Genomic DNA, 20,224 nt, shown 5'->3' with positions numbered 1-20,224 from the left:
TCCGGAAGGCAAGGCTCTCCGAAGGAGGATCGAGAGACGATACCTCGGACAAATGATGACGGGCTGTGGCAAGACCCATTGTGGAAATGAATGGTGCAAGACGGGCCGATCCAATATTGGACTTGAAGCCAAGCCATCCAACGCTGCCGGTGTGCTGCCACTCGTCAAGCCGCTCATGGCCACGGTGACTAATCTCGAGGAACCGTTGTACTTTTGTGTGGATGAAACTAGTCAGGACAGCCGCAAGCTGGCAGAAATGATGGCAGCGGAAGGTGTGTGGGATGTAGAGTGGTGCATCGCAGCTGCAGAGGCGGAGAAGGGAAGTTTAGACAGGATGAGGGAGTGGTTACAGGCGTGGGCTCCGTCGAGATAGATGACATGTAGAGATAGACATTTGCATTGCTAGGGGTTTTGGATAGATACCATGGGTTATGATTGACGAGAGAAGAGAAGATGACAACATGAGATGTGCCAGTGTTTACTGGAACGCTACCGAGTTAACGTCTTGATGAGCATGTTTGACAGGATGATGAATGCGGCTTCTTCCGAGTCGCACCATTACTAGGCTACACCTATGATGTAAACAAACATGTTATTAACTACCGTTGAGAGGTTTCATTGCGCAACAGACTTTTACACGAGACCGCATTACGCATGCCCTGCATGTTGTGAGTGGTTGGAGGTTCGCCGGAGAGTTTGTGGAACGTCTGAGGGAGGGTGGTAGATTGCGTGTCAGTGGGACAGCGGCTGGGCTTCAGATTAGACTTGTACTGGTTTGACCACGGGGCGCATCCCGTCGGAGTTATTGTTACCCAGGCAGCAAATGGCGATGCACAGGAAGTGTTGTTCGCACACGTGGTCAGCCGGCGCGTTGGCTTTCGTGGAGACTGGACAGGTTACACGACGTATTGTGAGGCTGAGCATGAAACGGTGATGTGCCAAGCAGCGACTTGATGCGTTAATGAACTAGGGCAGAGCTTACTATAGGTACTTGTTGTCTACATCCTGTTACCTCATAAGCACTACCAAGAGAGTTGTCAAAACCCATTCATTTTCACATGGTGGAGTGGAGGGATGGAACCTGCCGTAGACACCTGGGTCGGTCTACGAAGGACAATGGTTAAAAATGACTCTATTTTCGGGGAGTCGGCGGCTTGACATGTTTCAACGGGATAGGCCTACTCTCCGGGTGGTAAACAATGAGGTTTGATGTAGACTCGTCACTAGGAAACAAAAAGTTGGGGCAACCGGATCCTTCGGAGACGCACATGTCGCGTGACGGGAGATCCACCTTGGAACGGCGGATGAGACAGGAAGTCGAGTGCGAGGTGTGCAAAGGAAACGTCGAGTACGACGTGGGACGAGGGAGTAATTGGTCCAACGGCGAGGGACACTGGATTGAGTTCCGGGAGGGTTGTGGCTGAGACGTACGAGTTGATGATGCTTCGTGAGGTTGGTGAATGGTGATGATGGCGAAGAGAGTGAGTGGCGTGATGTTCTTTTTCTTTCCCCCTGGCTTCTTCGTCTGGCTAGGATAATTCCGCGTGGACCGGCGAGCTGGTTCTGACGTGCTGCAGTGATGGAGTCGTGGTGGAGACGACGAGTTTGATGGTGGAGAGTAGATGCTTGACAGTCGAGTGAGTAGGTACAGTACTGTATGTAATTAGTCGATACTCGTCAACGTCGTATGGATCAATTCAGGGCCAGCAGGTTAATGCGTCTAGCGAAGCACCCTGAGCATTCAAGTTCCAATCGTGCACCCATTCTCCCGCTATATTCAGCCATTCCCAGCCCAAGCCCAAGCCATGCCGGCCGCGCCCAGAGAGGAAGCTTTCCGTCGGATATTGGGAGCGCCCCCAACCAACCCCAACCACCCCCCAGGGGAGGTACTTCTGCCGCGGGTAAAGGCCCAGGTTTGGCAGCTTAGCTCCCCTGCTAGCAGTACCTAGGGGGCTAGTCTTGCGGGGGGCCTGAGGGGGGTTTGTTCGGCGGGGGAGGAGAGTTTCCCCGGCCATGATGGTGGATTATCGCCCTGTAGCGTAGGTAGGTACTGGACGGTACTGGATGGTACTGAGTTGGGCCGCCTGCAGACATGGCTCGTCCCAATGCGTCGGGGCTTCAATGCATTCATTCCTCCGATGTCGAGGTTCTACGGATACGGAGTATGGGAAATATAGATGTACTCCGTCTTGTTCATCTTGGTATTTTGTATTTTGCTTCCCCAAAGCCGAACATCAACCATCGGCGCCAAACGTCATTTCCCCTCGCCGCTTGCACCCACCGCACCCACTGCTACTGCAACAAGCCCATCGCAACCAGCCCCTCACTCCTCGTCCTCCACAGTGACCTGCCCACCCCGCCTGGGCCAAAGCCGCCTACAGCGACCTGCCAGTTAGTTGCCTAGCACACTCGCCCACCTCCCTAATGCGTAGACGGTAGCTCTCTCGCGCGCTTTTTCCCTCCCGAGGTCGCCTGGCTCTTGTCTCTCGGCCGACCTTGCACCTTCCGACCGTCCACCCTCCAGCTCCTTCCCTCTCTTCCCTCCCCCCCCCGGTCGCCCTCCCACCCGCTACCCGCAAACCCGCGACATTCCATCTTCCCTCTCTCCCCGATTTCATACAAGACGATTCCCAATCTCATCCCGCCACAGCCGAGCCGCCTTATCACCTATCTATCACCACCGCCGACTTACTGTACACCGTCACCAACCACCCGCTCACTTACTTGCTTAGTCGCTCGGTCATTCGCCGTCGCCTTTTACCCAGAGATCGATCCCTCCCATCACATCCATCGACAACCCACCCGTGGCCCCCGCGCACGCCGTCCGCTGTTCGCTGCTCTCTACTCTCGGCCGCCCTCGGCCATTTTCTTTCTCCTTCTTAGATCCTCAATCCTCGATCCTCCATCTCGCGACTCTCTTGTCGAACCGAAATGCCCTCGTCGATGACCCTCGTCGTCTGACGCTGCTCCTCCATTGCTAGCCATCTTGGGCCCAACCCCGGCAGACACAGCCTGTGAGCTCACCATCTAGCTCACCACCTAGCGCACCGCCTGCGTAAGCCGACACCTTTGTTCACTCGTTGATCCTACTTGTCGTGCCGTGCGTGTCGTGTCGTGTTTTGTCTTGCAGCTTCGAGCCCAACACATTCACCGCCCAGCTCAGCGCTTTGTCTTTGTCTCGTCGTGTCCCACTGAAGCTGACGGCACCGCCGACATCCACGACGTCAACCACCCCGGTCCCTGCCAACCTTGCCAGCCAAGGCCTGACAGTTCGACTCCGCCCACGCCGTCGCCCACGCCTCACACCTCGTCGAAACTCTCCCTCCCGAACCCTTCATCCGCCACCTGATTTCTGCCGTCAACCATGGGCAACTCAAACACCAAGGAGTCTCGCCCCGACGGCGATGACGATGGTGCCCAGGGGCGTCGGCGCTCCGCCAACGGCGACCCCGTGGCTTTGGCTCGCGACCTTGCTAGAGATTCTGGCCCCAGGTCACGGAATCGTTCGGGCCGCCCCGAAATCAACATCTTTGGCCTCGGCAGTTCTTCCTCTCGAGATCGTGAACGCCAGGATGCTCCGTTTGAGCGCCGTGAAACAAGACAGGAGCGTGAAGCCAGGAAACTCGAGAAGGAGCGGGCTGCCCGGGCGAAAGAGCGTGAACGGAGTATTCGCGAGGAACATGTTGATGGAGGCTATTTGGTCACCCTGGGCACCTACACCGGCACTGAGGATTTCAGCAAGCCTGTTGTGAGGCAGTTACAAGTACAATCCCCAACCCGACTCCTGTCATATCGAGACCCCGCGTTAGCTAACCACGTCCGTGATTCTAGATTGAGAGAAAGATGGCGCCTTTCTGGCGCGGTCTCGACGACTGGTCTTCTAGCTGGAACGAGCACCAACTTGTAGCCGCTGCCCGAGGCCTCCCCGTACCCGCCGCCGATGCGCCCCCCGACCCGGAGCTGATGCCCGTGCCTCCCCCGGTCGACCCCCGATCCTCTTCGAGCCAGAACCTCCAGAGCCTCACTGTGCCCATGGGGCCGCGAACACTCTCCGTTGCATCGGATCATAGTGGATCTGCCGCCGGATCGAACCTCCCCTCGCCATCGACGACCGGTCCCAGCAAGCCTACCTCGCCTTTCAAGCCGAGAGCAGCGAGGGCCTTGGCTGCCCTTAGCGTGGGCTCCCGCAATGCGTCGTCGACGGACTTGGCGCCCAAAGAAATCGCCTTGCCTCATGACCCATTCGTCAACGGGCAACCCCTCGAGGTCTTTCTTTACAAGGACGCCGACGAATGTCCGATTTGTTTTCTGTCGTATCCTCCCTACCTCAACCACACGCGATGTTGCGACCAGCCCATTTGCAGCGAGTGCTTCGTCCAGATCAAGCGAGCTGATCCGCATCTCCCCGAGCATCACCCCGATGGCGAGACCAGAAATCCCAATGAGGGTGTCACCGCCGAAATCCCCCCCGAGCAGCTCATCTCGGAACCATCCGCCTGCCCCTACTGCCAACAACCCGAATTTGGCGTTACGTATGACCCACCACCCTGCCGAAGAGGTCTCACCTACTCGGTACCCCCAGCACACTTTTCATCCGCTACAGCCATGTCTTCGCAGAGTTCATTAAACTCGACTCTCCCACCGACCTCACCTTCACATACTGGCCGCCGACGAACTCACAGCTTGTCGGCGAACGCGCCCAACGTTATCACCACTGATCGAGTTCGCCCAGACTGGGCTAATAAGCTGTCCTCAGCGCGTGCTCATCAGGCCCGTAGAGCGGCTGCTGCAACTGCTCTTCACACTGCCGCTTTCCTTATGGGCGGTAGTGAACAGCGAACCTCGATCCTCCGACCCGGTCGCTTCAGCCGAAGAAACACGGGGAACAACTCGGCTGCTAACACCCCGACCGAAGGCCAAGCGGAATCCCCGGTCGAACCGAGCGAAGGCCCCGAACCCGGGGCTAGAGGGTCGTCTAGGAATCTGCTTGGTGGGCGTCGAAACCGTATGGATGAGCTGGAAGAGATGATGTTTATGGAGGCAGTCCGCTTATCTCTTGCAGCAGAAGAAGAACGCAAACGGAAGGAAGAAAAGGCGTATCGCAAAGAAGCAAAGAAGAGGGAGAAGGAGGAGCGAAAGGCGCTCAAGAAGCAAGGCGGCAACCCATACAGTGGAACCACGAGCGGCGCGAGCGCGAGCAGTCTATCGCTAGGTATCGGTCGACGGCGAGGCAATAGTGCGGCCAGCAACCTGCGGATGGAGGCGACTGTGTCAAGGGCCTCGCAAGTTTCCAAGAGCCCAGAGCTGCCGATGGAAAGGGGCAAGGACCAGCACGACAACTCAGCGGACAAGGGCAAGGGAGTCGACCGAGGGCCTCAAGAGCAGCATATCGAGCCGAGCTCCTCATCCAGCTCTCTGCCCCTACCGGTGACCACACCTCGAGGGGGGTCACATCTGAGGCAAATGAGCAACGCGTCATCGATCGGCGGGTCTTCGGGTGGGGACAGCCCTACGGGGAGCTTTACCGGCCAGGGATATCTCGACGCCGACGGAAACCCTCGATCTAGCGGACTGAGCCTCGGCGGTTATAGCGATGAGGGGGACCGTGATGCCGGAAGCGCAGGCAACGAGCCCATGTTCAACTTTAGCAGCCTTGCTCAGATGGTTGGGGCTGATATTGAGGGTGGTTCGTCGCAGCGTGAGCCAGGCTCGGAGCCCGAGTCACCCAGGGATTTAGTCGGTCTCCAGCGCCCCCTTTCGCAAGTTAAGGAAGAAGATAAGGACGAAGCCGAAGCGGAACATGTGGAGGAATCGCGGGTCGGATATGTGACGGCTAAGAGCATGCCTGGCCGACGACTGAGCGATCTGCCGACGCCTGAGGTGACCATCACACCCGAAACGCCAGGACCCCGGGACGGCGACGCGGAAGATAAGCAGCTTGGGTTTTCAAGCGTGTCGGCACGGACGAATCCCCTGGCGCAGTAGACGGATCCCGAAGGAGAGCGGGTTGCACAGGTTGATATGGATGCGGTTGGGTACAGGGTTAGAAGGAGCAGAGCATTGTATTTTTGTATATGGCAGCGCTATTTCTTGGCGTGGCATACTCAGCGGGGCATTCTCTTTGCCAGTATGGATGATTGGTTCCGAAGGATGGACACATGGCCAGGTAGCGGAGTGTATTGATAGTTGAGTTGAGTTGAGCGGATGAGTAGTTGAGGAGGGTTCTCACATATAAGTAGGAAGTAGATCTCCTCGCGGAGCCGACATGTCTCCCGGAGGAGGAGCAGCGAGAAGAAAGCACATGAAATGAACTGACAGCGTTGATGAGATGAGGACGAAGTAGATTGAACATGTTGCGAGGGGCTAGTTGTCAAGTTGAACACGATGAGCACATTGCGTAGTGTAGACATGCGGTTGCATGAAGCTCGCTGAGCCACCACCCCACAACCCACACAAACGAGATGATATAGTCGCCGGCATGTCATAGCTTCCTAGAGCATGCTAGAGCGTCGCAGATTTCGTAAATCCAACCACTAGCAGCGTTGACGCCCATGTGTGAATCGCATCCTGCAGGATTCCCTGTGGCCCGATTCTGACGTGCACTAGCAACCGCGATGCAGCCTGGCCCGCCCTTTTCGTTCCGTCGTAGCGCCGGCCGGGTTCGCATCCTGACCCGATCCCCCGTCGAAATGCCCTGTTTCATGAGGCGGCACGCATGTTCCCGGGGGCGATCCACCGGCGGGGGCTGTGTGGCGGGTGGCTTTGTTTCTTCTTAACGATGGGATGGTCCTGGAGGTGTTTGGGGTGGTATTTGATGTGGTTTGCAGCTGTTCTGGGGGTTGGATCCTGGTGGTATTGTGGTTGTTGTGTTACGGCTGGGCTTGCGGTGGATGTATGCGTGATGTATATATACACTTGTATCCCACGGCTTCATCTGTCTGATCAGATACTCAGTCTTTTGCCCAGTCACTCATTTACAGCCCTTTGGAATCTGGCATTCTCTCCTATCGCATTGACTGCCCTACTCTTCAACTCCATCTCCATACACCTAGCATGGCGCGCCAAGTCTACGCTCACTACATGGTACGACACCTTCGAGTCCTCCATCTCCCCGTCACTAACAAAGCACCTAGGTCGGCTTGACCAACCTACAAGAGCTCTCCCAATGGCAAAAAGACATGACCGACGCCAAGGCCGTGGGCATCGACGGCTTCGCCCTCAACATCGGCCCCGTCGACTCGTGGACCGACACGCAGCTCGGGCTGGCGTACCAGGCGGCCGCGGAGCTCGGCTTCAAGCTGTTCCTGTCGTTTGACATGGCGTCGACGGAGAATATCTGGGCGGTGCAGAGCGTCGTCGACCTGGTCAATGACTTCAAGGCGGAGACGGCGCAGGTGCTGGTGGATGGGAAGCCCATGGTCAGCACGTTTGAGGGTCCGACATGGGCTGATAATTGGGCTTCCGTCCGCAGCCAGACCGGCGATATCTTCCTCGTGCCAGATTGGAGCAGTCTGGGTCCGTCAGGGGTTGCGGATAAGTTGAGTATCATTGACGGAGCGTGTAAGTAGATCTGCCGTTGAGTCGAGATGTGTAACTGACGAAGCTCGCTGTAGTCTCGTGGGCTGCCTGGCCCGATGCCGGTTCGACGCAGATGACGACAGACCAGGACCTTCTGTACAAGGGCGCTCTTGGTGAGAAGCCGTACATGATGGGTGTTAGTCCGTACTTTTACGTCAGTGAGTAGTCCCTCGGCCCAAGTCCCTGACTGGACAAAGCGACTAAACAACTCGCAGACCTCCCCAACTGGGGCAAGAACTGGTACTCCTCCAGCGAGTCCCTGTGGTACGATCGCTGGCAGCAGGTGCTGGACGTGATGCCCGAGTACATCGAGATCATCACGTGGAACGACTTCAGCGAGTCGAGCTACATCGCCGACATTGTGACGGCGCAGGTCGTCTCGGGCGCCGAGGTGTATGTTGACGGCTTCGACCACTCGGCCATGCGCAGCGTGCTGCCGTACTTTATCAAGGCGTACAAGGCTGGCAGCAAGAACGTCGAGCTGCCGGGCGACGAGACGGCCATCGCGTGGTACCGGACGACGCCGGCGACGGCGGGCGGCGACGCCGGCACGGTGTGGGGCCAGGGCGGCTCCGAGTCGGCGAGTGTCGGCGCCCGGGACGTCGTGTCCGTCATCACCATCACCGTCGACGAGACCGAGTTCCAGATTTCCATTGGCGACGCGAGCCAGACGTTCCTGGCCAACGGCACCGCGAACCGCGTCAACTACTTTGAGATGCCCTTCAACGGCGCCCTGGGCGATGTTTCGCTGACCATGAACGGGAAGACGTCGACGGGACCGGCTATTTCCAACACCCTTCCTAGCACGGGCTACGTCAACTTCAACGCGGCGGCGATTCAGCTGTAGAGCTGTATTTGTCGCGCGGCATTTCGTCTTTTCTTTCATGGCGGATTGTTGGACACTAGTGATGGGCGTGTACAGTCTGGCGTACGGGTATACAATTTAGAGCTTCGTTTCTGGCCACGAGCTGGTGGACGTCGGTAGTTGATTGACTACGCTTTCTTGATCTCGGTCTGGAATTTTTCCGTCCACTCTGTAAACTCGTCCCGTGAACCATCCCAGTTCATGCTCAGGAGCTCACTTACGCCGTGAGCGTCCGCAAAGGCCTGCGTCATTGCCTCGTCAATCTCCTCGGGGTCCATGTCATAGAACGTAGTAGCTAGGTCGCTGAACTTGTCCGGGAGCTGCTGGAGCGCCTTGGCCGTCTTGTCGAGGCGCTGGGGGATGTCGGAGGTGGCGCCCGTGGGTGGGAAAGACGGGAGCTTCTTGAATCGTCGCTTGGAAATGGCTTGGTAGAGGAGCACGATGAGGCGGAGGCGCTTGAGAGACGTTTCCAGTCGGGGTCTAATACCGTCTGGGTCGTCGCGGGGGATGGCTTGTTGGGAGCTCATGAGGTCGTCGAGCATGTCCTGCTTGGAAGTAGAGATGGAGCTCTCTCCCAGTTTATCAGCCAGATCGTCAACATCGTCTTCATCGTCGTCGTCGGGCTCCTCGTCTCCCCACTCCTTCATCTCCTCCATAACATCCTTAAGCGTGTCCCTCCACTCTTGGGCCTTCTTGACAAAGAAGCCACCGACGCCCATATTGGCCAGCCCAATAACATCGTCACAGGCAGACCATAGCACACCAGTGGATGCGAGGCTTCCCTTGCCGCCAGGCCCAAACGAATCCTTCTTGTCGCCGGAGACAATCTTGCCGTCCTTGGGAACCCGCTGGAGCAGTCCTCCGAGCTCAACAAAGACCCGCTGAGCCCTCCAGGCAAGCTCGCGTCGGAGAACACTGGTGTAGATGTTTGTGTCGCAAACCTCGATGGACGAGGCGAGGCCTGGGATGGGCCCGGTGACGAGTTCGCGGACGACGGTCGAGATGGCGGACGGCGTGAAGGGCTCGTTGATGATGAGCAGGGAAAGCTTTGTGGAATGCGCCTTTATCAGGGAAGTCGAGTCGCGGGCGAGAGCGAGGGCGTCGACGCCGGACGGAGGAGCAGACGCATTCGACGCCTCGGGTTTCTTGGTCTCGATAGAGGGGTTCTGGTTCTTCTGGATGCCGCCCAGGACGGTCTGGAGCTGCTGAAGGAGAGTGGCGGCTGTTTCGATGACAGTGTTCAAGGCCTTGAGAGCCTCGGCGTCGGTCGGTGCCATTTTATTTGCAGAATCGTAACTTGTGCAGAAAGAAAAACAGTCGAATATCCTGAGATGATGCTCTTATGCTGGTGCGTCAGTCACTTTTGGTGTTGATGGAGGGGCAACTTTTTTTCTCGTCTCCCCCGCCCTTGGCCCATTTTAGGCAGGCGGTGGACCATTTGCCAAGCCTCTGAAGGACCAAAGCTCAGGGCATTTACGCGCTGAGCGGTCCCGAGCATTTGCCGTGTCGGCGTCCGAGCCCCCCTGTACGTTAGGCCCGCAACTTGTGAGTTAGGGGTGTCTAGCGGGCTTAGCGGCCTTGGCGGACTGGCGAGGTGACCCCCTGTCGTCAATGGGACACAAGCTCCTGTCCCGTTTTGGACGATGACCTGGCTCCATCTCGGCCTCTCGACCTCACCTTCGATTTCCAGCCAAACTCCATCTCTGCACGAGAGCGAGAGCGAGAGCAGCCCGCGAACAATCCCGAAAATGCAACATCCTCCGTCCTGGGCGCTGCTGAGCGCCATCTACGCCTTCACTCTGGCAGCTGCGGGCAGTCTGCCGCGCGGTGTCGGCCCTTCCTGTGAGCTCCCTGAAGCTATTCATACCGGATTCCCCTGCTAACACAGCTTCCCACGCGCAGTCGCCGCCCATTACCAGGGCAAAGAAGACTTCTCCTGCATCACCAACACGGCAATCAAGCTCAGCCTGAGCCAGGTCAACGACAACAGCTGCGACTGCCCCGACGGCTCCGACGAACCGGGCACCGCCGCCTGCGCCAACCTCGATGCTCTCTCGCCCGAACAGCCACTGCCGGGCTCCGTCGCCGGCACCACCAAAACCTCCAATGCCTTGCCCGGCTTCTGGTGCGCCAACGAGGGCCACATCGGCATGTACGTGCCGTTCTTGTACGTCAACGACGGCGTGTGTGACTACGAGCTGTGCTGCGACGGCTCCGAGGAGTTCCGCCTGGGTGGTGTCAAGTGCGAGAACCGCTGCGCCGAGATTGGCAAGGAGTACCGCCGCCTGGAAGACGAGAAGCGCCGCAACATGGAAAAGGCCGCCCGGAAGCGCGACGCCATGACCGCCGAGGCCCAGGAGCTCCGCCGCAAGGTCGAGCTCAAGATCAACACCCTGCAGGACGAGATCCGCGCCCTCGAGACCAAGCGCGCCGGCCTGCAGCAGCGCTACCGCGAGGTCGAGCAGGAGGAGAAGGGCAAGGTCGTCCGCGGCGAGGGCGGCGGCGGCAAGCTGGGCGTGCTCGTCGGCCTGGCCAAGACGCGCATCAACGAGCTGCGGGCTACTCTTGAGGATGTCCTCGACCAGCGTGATGAGCTCCGCGAGCGGGCCGAGGAGCTCGAGGAGATCCTGAAGAAGTTCAAGGAGGAGTACAACCCCAACTTCAACGACGAGGGCGTCAAGGCTGCCGTCAAGTCGTTCGAGGACTACTCGGCCCGTCAGGACATCGAGGCCAGGCGGGTGCAGCGGTCTGAGGACGATGTCTTGAGCGTTCTCAAGGAGGACAGCGAGACCAACGGCGTAAACTGGAAGGAATTTGAGGGCGTCGATGGCGACGACACCGATATCCGTGAGTTACCTCCACCACATGGACCACTCCCACTAACACATTCCAGTCTTCAACCTCGAGGCTTACCTGCCCTCGTTCGCCCGAAGCCTCCTGCACAGCACCCTCGGCGGCCTGCGCGTGTGGCTCATCGAGAACGGCGTCCTCGCCGACAACGTCAAGCCCGGCGCCGAGTCGACCCTAGTGCGCGCCGCCCGCGAGGCCTTCGAGCACGCGGAAAAGGACCTCAAGAAGAAGAACAAGACGCTCGACGGCGAAAAGGAGGACCTGGCCACCGACTACGGCCCCGGCGACATCTTCCGCGCCCTCAAGGGCAAGTGCGTCAGCGTCGAGGCCGGCGAGTACACGTACGAGCTCTGCTGGCTGGAGAAGACGGCGCAAAAGTCCAAAAAGGGCCACGGCAACACGAACATGGGCAACTTCAAGCGCGTCGACCGCGAGGTGGCCGACGACGAGGACCGCCTCGACGGCAAGAGCCTCGGCCGGGGCGAGCGCATGGTGCTGCGCTACGAGGACGGCCAGAGCTGCTGGAACGGGCCTAAGCGGCGGACCGACGTCTGGCTGGGCTGTGCCGAGACGGAGGAGGTTTGGCGTGTTGCCGAGGCCGAGAAGTGTGTCTACAAGATGGAGGTTGGTACGCCGGCCGCTTGCGAGGGAGGCGCCCTTTACCAGGCTGGCCACGTCAAGGACGAGCTGTAGAGGAAAGGCTATAGAGAAAACCAGGCGGCGTTGTATGTATCTTTGCTGTGTTTGCAGCCATCTGCAGTCACTTGTTGTAGTCACGAATCAATTCCAACATCTCGATTCAAAGGAAAGACATCCTCAACTAGACTTGTCATGCTTATCAAAAACACCATCGTGGTTGACATCCCCCTACTATGAGTACATGAATGCAACACAAACACACAAAAGCCCTCATCCCAAAATCCGTAGACATCCCTGACCGGCCCCTCCAACTCCACGCAGTGATGATCTGGTCTAGCTGAGCAACGCTCCGATCGTTCCAAATGCGACGACTTGTCGCTCTCCTATCCTAGCAGTTACAACGCTTCTTTCCGCTTCGCCTCCTTCGCTCCCTCGCTCCATGGCTCGATCCTTACCAGAAACTGCACCATCCTATGTAGTGCTGGCACAGGTTCTCCAGCTTGGTAGCCTCCATAATGAGCTTGTTCACCTGGTTGATGACGTCCAGCTCTTCGTTATTCTTAAAGTCACGTCCTGTAAGCTTCTGAGAGACGCGATCAAGCACCTCGATGGCCCTAGCATTCTGGCTCTCCACCTCCTGGGCACCATTGACCAGGTTTCCGTCCGGAGCTGCGGAGCTGTTCGTACGCGCGCGGGCCCTAGGTGCAGGCAGTACGACCGCTTCGGCAGCGTTGAGGAGCTCAGAGGGCGCGACGTCACTTTCCAGGATGGATTGGCGTCTCGGTCTTGGGGCACCAGGTCCAGCCAACGCTGTCTCACGGTCCGACCTAAAGGTTGGTCCAGTAGGCGATGCAGCGTTGGTCAGACGCCATGTCAGGAGCGGGTCATGGATGAACTGCAAACGATTAGTTGGTTGAATGATAACACGATATTAGAGAACTTACCGCTTCCAAAACGGCCATGACACTCTCCTTGTTGTCCCGGAGAACTCTCATAACGTTCTCACAGGTGATCCTGAAGCTGCCCTCAATATTGCTGACCTCCATGGCGTAGGTCAGCATGCGAGTCAATCTGAATGGAACCCGCTCGGGGTATTTCTCTCGCTTCATGGCAACTTCGAAACAATCACCGAAATCAATGTGGATAATCTTTCCAGTGACACGGTCCAACATCAAGTTGGAGGGATGTCGATCGCCCAAGCCCAAGATGTAGCCCACCATGGACATGACACCCAAGGAACGAGTGTAGTTGGTACGACGCTCCAACCAAGCCTCGGAGGACTTGGACTTGAGCCACAAGACGCGGTACAGATCTTGGCCAGTCGTGTTATCGAGGGCGTAGCCAAAGACCTCAACCTTTTGCATCAGTGTAAGGTTGTCGTAGTCGGGAGCCATCTGAAGCATGATGCGATGCTCAATGTTAAGAAGAATCTTACGGCTTTCGCGATACTCTCGAATAAGCACGTGCAGGGTGTCACTGTTTGGTACCCATCCGAGGAGACCGGAATTCTGCGACAGCGGAATGGCGGGATATCGCTGAATGTTGAGATGTCGCTTGTAACACTCCGAGTCATTAGAAAGCAGAGTGTTGCAAAGGCCAAACAGCTGCATGACACGTTCATCTTGTCGAATATCCTCGTGACCCTTGAGCAGGAAGGCGTATGATTTGCCGTCGCTTCCATTGACGTTGAGCTTTCGGGGTCGTTGCTTGGAGTTGATGACGCTGAAGGTAGTCTCAAAGGACATGATTCGCACAATTGGCTGCCCGCTCTTGTAGGTACCAGGAACCGCAAGGTCTAGGTTCTTGGCGTTGAGCAGCTTGGGCGAGCAGTACGTCAACTCCAGGGTCGTCACTTGAGGAAGCTGCCTAGAGATCCTCCTGAAAACCTGGTAATACAGATCCCAAGCTTGGTTAAGGTCGTTGACGTCCTGGCTGGTCTCATACTGGCGACACCAGTCTTGTGCCTCCTTGAGATCTCTGCCAAATGCCTGAGCAAACGAGATCTCGCGAAGCGTCTCCGGTCCACGCTCAAGAAGCTCGTGAAGTGGCTCTAGTGTCGCAAACATCCCTTCAATGTTGTGATCGCCAAAGTACAATCGCGAGGCTTCCTCCAAGCCCTCGTGCCAGAGTTCATGCCAGAGCACAGCAACTCGGATCAGCTCATGACTGACAGTATCAGCTTGGGCGACCAGGTTTGCGCTATGCTGTCGCATACTATCCATGATCTGCGCGGCAGACCGAGATCGGCGGGTGTTCTGCCAAGACTTCATGGCAACTGTGAGAGGGTACACCAACGCCTGGGGATGAGCTCGTCCCACGTCAGCCAACAGGTTATGCACCGACTGCTGCACCCGCTTGTTAGGCTGGTTGATTCGGGCAATGAGCTGCGGGATGACTTCAAGCCAGGTGTCGACGCTGACGTTGGCGAACCCTTCCGTGACGGCCGTATTGACATCCGCGCTGCCTCCATGTGCGAACCACATTGTGAGCAACCGGAGCGTGTCCTGGAGGGAGCTGCCGGCAGACAGGGCAATAGACTTGAAGAAACCCTTCACGGCCGGGACAACGTGGTCAATGACCATTGACTGGTCGGCCCGTGTCATGTGGCCTTCGTTCCTTGCTGTGAGAGCTTGCACGATCTCAAAGTTGGCCAATGCCCACGCATGCCAGGCTTTGTACCACCGGGGGTTGTACTTGGTCGCCTGCGAGTACGAAGTCAAGATGTCTTGTACCTGGGTGTATTGCCAGTCGTCCTTACTGAGGGCAATCAACCACTCGCCTTGACGCAGGTAGCACTTGGCAAGCAATACCGTCTGGTCGTACAACGCGCGTTGAGTCTGGGGGCTCATGAGCGCCGGGTCCATCTGGTTCTGGAAGCCGTACTCGGTCGGAATGTTCATTTCGTTGCCGGCTTGAGCCGTCAGGTGTGCCTTGGCGACGTCCAGTCTATGCGCAGTATCGTTGGTAAACTTACGCAGACAATACAGTGTTTTCTCAGCGATGCCTGATTGTCGCAGTCCAGGCTGCTGTCCCAGCTCCCACTGATACTTGAGCACGGCGTAGATGACCTGGGCAGGAGTGTTGCGAGGTCCTGGGCCATTCTGCCTCTCTGTCCAGTAAGGAATCATGCTCTCCAACGGGGCTTCGATGCCAATAAGCTGCTTCAGTGACTTCTCGGCCACACCCATGCGACCAGACTTTCGACAGAGGTTGGCGAATTTGATCCACATGTGAATGTTCTCGGCGGGTGAGATGACGATTGCGCGCAATCGAAGCATGCGCTGCCAGACCTCAACATTACGCTGGCAACCCTTCAGTCGAGTCTCCCAGGTACGTCGCATGATGGCTTGCTTCTTCTCATCGCACTGCTTGTAGACGATGAGCTCCTCCAACTCAGCAAGCATCTGTACTCGCACGACGACTTGGTAAGCTCGGTTATACGATTCGCTCACGAGTGCGCTGAGCTCCGTGTCAAGGCCCTCACGAGCTTGCTGAACACAATTGAGCGCCTCTCGGAACTGATTCCTGTGAAGGGCCAAGATGGCTCCAAAGAAGGATCGATCTGGCGAGTATCTCTTAAGCGACGACAGGTAGTTGTCCATTGAATCCCATTTGCCTAGGCCCCAGGCGGCAGCAGTAGCCAGAGGCGCAATCATGCGCTGAATCTCGGGCGTCGAGTTGGCCCAGGTAGCGCCAGTCAAGCTGGCGAGAGCCTCCCATTCGCTCAAGGCGTGCAAGCAACGCATCTTTCCCATGGCGATATCAACAGGAATGGCTTGGTCCTCGGGCACCTCCGCCTCTCGCTTGTTGTAGAAAGCCAGAGCTTCTTCCCAACGCTCCAACTTCTCGAACCACGTCTCGCGTAGCTGAATACCCTCCTTATACAGCTGTGCTTTGCGGAGAATACCAATGGCGGCGTCGGATTGTTGGAGTTGGTTGTTAATAACGATCAGGGCTTCGACCGCACCACTGCTCTGATCTTGCAAGAACTCCAGCTCCTTGTAATGCAGAGCTTTGGCGTAAGCGTGACAGCGGGCTGCCTCTCGACCAAGGACCCGAATATCGATTGGGAGGGCCTTGTCGTCATGCTCCATGAACTCGGCCAGGTTGAGGAGGAGACCGAGCAGATCCGGAGGCACATTCTCCGACTTGATAGCACTCTCAATGTTCTGGATAAGCTCATCTTGGAACTGCTCATACAACTCGCTCCAGCATGAAACAAAGGCCGAGTTGAAAAGTTCACGCGCCAGTGGCAAGTACACGCTGGCGAGGCTGGCACAGGCTCGGAGGGCGTGGTTGGGCGACTCCGTGAGGAGGGTGGTGCTGAATCTTCGCAGCCACTCTTGCCAATCTTCCTTTGTAGATTTTCCCTTCGTGTCCCAGGCTGCCTTGAGGTGAATGGCGTTCATCTCAAGCTTCTTGGTTCCTTGGTCTGCGAAAGGGGGTTCCTCGAGCCCGTCGACATACCGATGCTCAGAGAGGTCCTGAGGCAGCACCTCACCCTTCTGGAGCTTGCTCACAAAGAGTTCGTAGTTTTGGTGCTGGATCTGGTGCAGGTTGATCGTCTTGTTGACAGTACCCATGAAATGAAGATAGTCCTTGCCAAGCTGCTGGATCAACGCACAAAGCGTGTCCAGCGCCGCAATCCGAAGAGTGGTGTCTGGTCCGTCCAGTACCCTTGTGAGCGGGTGGATAATCTTTGCGGCGTAGTCGTTCAGGTTGACTTGGCGTGAAATCTTTCCGATAGTGTCGATGGCTTGCTTCTTGATGAAGGCGGGCTGTCCTTGCTTCTCAAACGTCCGCACGATAACAGGGATGATCAGATGCATGTACTCTTCAGCACTAGCCCCAAACACCAAGAATGCGTGCAGCACCTTCTCAGATGGTACCCGCTTTACAGAGGTGTCTTTGTCAAGAACTCCAAGCATGAGAGGAAGAAGGCCGGCGAGGTAGATCTTGAACTCTCCCTCCAGTGACCTCGAAATGGCTTCGACGAGAGACAAGATGGTAGTCTGGAGTGACGGAGAGGTGTGCCAATACTCCTGCAGAATCTCAACGATCTCAGGCAGATAATTCCTAACATGCTGACGGACGATACTGACCAGAGTCGCCAACTGGTTAAAGTATGACTCCAGTCTCGTTGAAGTTGAAGATCTGATAACGAGCAGGAAAGCAGGGATGATTCTATCAAGAAATGAAACACACTCCAATCCCAGAGTGCGGAAGATGTTCATAATCGCCTCGATCACAGATGCGTGGTGTTGGACCAGCGAAGTGTCCTTCAGAATTTGGAGCAGAGCATTGATCACAACAGTGGGGAAGTACTCTTTGTTTGAAGGAGTCAGACCAGTCATCATTAATGAGATGTCCGTCATCTGGTTCGACTCGACACGTCGTTGAACTTCGGGTGTTCGCTCTTCGACTTGCTGTAGGAAAGTTAGCAATCCATACTTTCTACTCGTCCAGCTGAGGGCAGCTATGGCGAGGGAGGTTAGACACGTACCTGATATTTGTAAGGATCCAAAGCACCCAGAATTCCCATCAGCTTGATAGTCTCTTGTCTTAGAGGCACTCGCTGACCCTCTGTTCGGATAATCCCCTGAAGAATCTCGAGCAGTTGGGGGTATTCGAGGTATGGCTCAATGACGTATCCGGAATTGCTGGCGAGCTGACCCAAAGCATGGAGGGCGGCCTCGCGCTTCGAGTTGGAGCTCTGATCCTGCAGAGCGTCGATGATGAGGGGCATCAAACGATCCTTGTAGGGCAGGATATCTTCGCCGCCCACAGTTGCAAGCTCACCAATGGCCTTCAAAATGGTAGCAGCAACAGAAGGATTCGGGTCGTTGGCCTTGGGCAGCAGAACTGAAATCATGGGCTCGACATATGGCTTGATGAGACCTTGTGCGTTTTGCACAAGAAGGCTCAACAGCTTGGCGCTCTCCTCCTTGTTTCGGGCGACATCAGAGAACTCGAGTTCCGTCAACATCTGGATAAGAGTCTTCCGCAGTGAGGGGATGACGTAGGCCGGGTTGAACCTCGCCAGTCGACCGATGATCGAGATGGCAACTTCTCTGATAGAAAAAACTTCATCATTCAGTGCGAAGAAGAGGATTCGGATGTTCTCGGCCTTGGCCAGATGTCGATCAAATCGCTCGTCGAGAGCTGCCAGAACGGTGCGCCGAATGTTGGGCTCAGGGTCGGATACTCCGACTGTCAGAAGCTTCTCAATCACGTCGCCGACAACTTGGAGGGCGTGGTAACTGGTCTGGCTGACGATGGGGTCGCGAACGTAGAGTTGACAACAGGTAAGGGCAGCAGCTGCTCGGATTTCCGGATCCTCATCTTCGACGTATTTGATGGCAACATCGCGGACAAACTCGTTCAGCACATGGCCGGCAAAGTCGAAGCTTCCGAGAGTGTTGAGTGCCAGCTTGACTTCCGCTCTACGGTGCTCGTAGGCCTGGGGATCCTTGGCGTCTCTGGTAATAATGGGAACTGAACTGAGGGTATTGGGCTGCGGTGCGCCAAGAGGCTTGAAGGGTTCGCCGCAAAGGACAACACTCAGCATGTCGAGCAGCCTTTCTTGGATGATGGGTTTCACAGGCGGGATATAAAATGCCATGTCCACCAAGGCCTGAGTAAGCTTGGGGGTGAGGTCACAGTCGAAAATGGGGTCCAGCAGCGCTTCCATGTACTTGCTGAGGGTCTGCCCAACAGCTACAGCCAACCGACTGATGCAGTCAAAGACTGGATCCACAGATCCCCTCTTACGGGACTGGATGCTCAGGCCTTCTCTCACATAAATGAGAACGCCATCGAGGTAAGGGGCAATGGCGCTCTTGACAGAGTTGGCAATGGTTCCAATGGCCAGGAAGGCATCGTTGCGTTCCTTGTCCTTCTTAAGCATACTGGACAGGTAGACCATGAACTTGTGCAGCCAGGCGTTGGCGAAATCAGCCGGTGAGTAGCTTGCCAGGTCGGGGATAAGGAGTACGACTGTCTTCCGGATGGTCGGGTCCCGGTGGTCTTTGTGCTTGAAGACGATTTCGCAAGCTTGTTGGTAGTGCTCCTGCATGTACATGGCTCCTTGTTCGAGAAGCTCCTTCAGCACAAGCAACGATCCGTGGACAGACTCGACGGTGTTAACCTTGAGACCCTGCTTGGACTCGTTGTAGATCTTGCTCATCCATAATTGCTTCATCTCCTGGTCTCGCTCGCGAAGGATTCGGAAGCAGGCGCTGACGGTCTCGGCCGAGGTGGCGCGGATGAGTTGCCTCGAGTCTCGAAGGCCAACCCAGATCCAGTCGAAGATGGTCGGGATGTACTGATACATCAGGGTGGGTGCGTTTCGGGCGAGCTCTCGCAGGACGAGGACAGCGCTATATCTCCGCTCCTCGACGCGGTCGTTTTGCAGCCATTCGAGAGCGGTGTTTACTTCGGAATCGACCAACTCGGATATTAAAGAGCCTCCGGGTCGGCAAAGCTTTCCAAGAGCGGTGGCGGCAGGTTGCATAGGGTTGATGTCCTTTCCGCGCAGGATCGTTTTTAGGTTCTGGGTGAAGCGAGTGTATTTGACGCCTACGTCCACGCCATCGAAATCAATGAGGGCATCCAAGGCGTAGATGCCACCGAGTCGCTCGGAAGAATCGCCGCCGTGGGTGATGAGTTGTGTGACTTTGTTGTTGACGGCATTATAGAAGGCGAGGAACAGCTCGGGGCTCAGATCTACATCAGGTGTCAGCATGGGAGAGAATCAGCGACGGCTGGATCGTACCTCGATGGCATACAACGACGAGCTCACGGAGCTGTGTCGCCGAACGCTTCCGCACATCGTCGGAGATCCTAGAAAGAGTCAGTGGCGGATTCGGACCAGCCCGTCGACGGGGAAGCTTACCGCGATCGCAGGCCTCGGGTTATAGAGTCGAGCCGCTCCAAGGCGACCTGTTGCTGCTGTTGCGCCATGATCCTCGTTCGGCACTGGTGGCCGATCGATCAACAGTGCATGTACCGGGGAATAGGAAGGTGGCAGCAGGGGATGCGCTGGCGTGCGCAGGTTGAGTCGAGGCTACGCTCGAGGCTGAGGTCGACGCAACCGGGTTGGGAGAGGAGGGTAGGTCGGCGTGTCGTGGGCGTGTTTCGTGTCGTCGTCGCTATCGAGCCTCGGGCGTTGGACTGATATAATGGGAGAGCCCTGGTCGCTAGTATGCAGAGAATTGTCGCCTCGACCAGGCACCGCAACTGCGCTCATCCGTTACCAGCGCATGGCACCTTGTTGTCGCTGAAGTTGGCGGT

At 56.8% G+C, this 20,224-nt stretch overlaps 6 protein-coding genes across 6 annotated transcripts; 3 read left to right on the top strand and 3 right to left on the bottom strand.

The window, feature by feature from the left end:
- Positions 1-1,132: 1,132 nt before the first annotated feature.
- On the bottom strand, positions 1,133-2,015 carry BGZ61DRAFT_475403 (uncharacterized protein; the record flags this gene model as incomplete). The annotated part of the gene is made up of 2 exons (XM_046248690.1): positions 1,133-1,653; positions 1,733-2,015. The coding sequence occupies 2 exons, from the start codon at positions 2,013-2,015 to the stop codon at positions 1,133-1,135; spliced, it is 804 nt and encodes a 267-aa protein (XP_046107870.1).
- Positions 2,016-3,364: 1,349 nt separating this feature from the next.
- BGZ61DRAFT_346486 (uncharacterized protein) lies at positions 3,365-5,985 on the top strand (the record flags this gene model as incomplete). The annotated part of the gene is made up of 2 exons (XM_046239885.1): positions 3,365-3,763; positions 3,832-5,985. The coding sequence occupies 2 exons, from the start codon at positions 3,365-3,367 to the stop codon at positions 5,983-5,985; spliced, it is 2,553 nt and encodes an 850-aa protein (XP_046107869.1).
- A 1,068-nt stretch (positions 5,986-7,053) lies between these two features.
- On the top strand, positions 7,054-8,425 carry BGZ61DRAFT_492022 (glycoside hydrolase; the record flags this gene model as incomplete). Its single annotated transcript, XM_046250489.1, has 4 exons — positions 7,054-7,083; positions 7,134-7,560; positions 7,614-7,736; positions 7,794-8,425. 4 exons carry the CDS (start codon positions 7,054-7,056, stop codon positions 8,423-8,425), a joined length of 1,212 nt encoding a protein of 403 aa, XP_046107868.1.
- Positions 8,426-8,571: 146 nt separating this feature from the next.
- Positions 8,572-9,720, bottom strand: BGZ61DRAFT_346586 (uncharacterized protein; the record flags this gene model as incomplete). The annotated part of the gene is made up of 1 exon (XM_046239894.1): positions 8,572-9,720. The coding sequence occupies one exon, from the start codon at positions 9,718-9,720 to the stop codon at positions 8,572-8,574; it is 1,149 nt and encodes a 382-aa protein (XP_046107867.1).
- A 471-nt stretch (positions 9,721-10,191) lies between these two features.
- Positions 10,192-11,887, top strand: BGZ61DRAFT_294233 (glucosidase II beta subunit-like-domain-containing protein; the record flags this gene model as incomplete). Its single annotated transcript, XM_046238611.1, has 3 exons — positions 10,192-10,285; positions 10,346-11,290; positions 11,337-11,887. Coding segments are annotated over 3 exons (1,590 nt in total), but the record flags the coding sequence as incomplete, so codon positions are not given.
- Positions 11,888-12,383: 496 nt separating this feature from the next.
- On the bottom strand, positions 12,384-19,894 carry BGZ61DRAFT_529976 (armadillo-type protein; the record flags this gene model as incomplete). Its single annotated transcript, XM_046253487.1, has 5 exons — positions 12,384-12,827; positions 12,877-17,358; positions 17,436-19,657; positions 19,707-19,774; positions 19,827-19,894. 5 exons carry the CDS (start codon positions 19,892-19,894, stop codon positions 12,384-12,386), a joined length of 7,284 nt encoding a protein of 2,427 aa, XP_046107865.1.
- Positions 19,895-20,224: the final 330 nt, after the last annotated feature.

The sequence above is a fragment of the Ilyonectria robusta genome, assembly GCF_021365365.1.
Source record: "Ilyonectria robusta strain PMI_751 chromosome Unknown BGZ61scaffold_5, whole genome shotgun sequence".
Lineage (NCBI taxonomy): Eukaryota > Fungi > Ascomycota > Sordariomycetes > Hypocreales > Nectriaceae > Ilyonectria > Ilyonectria robusta.
This window is presented reverse-complemented; position numbering and strand designations above follow the sequence as displayed.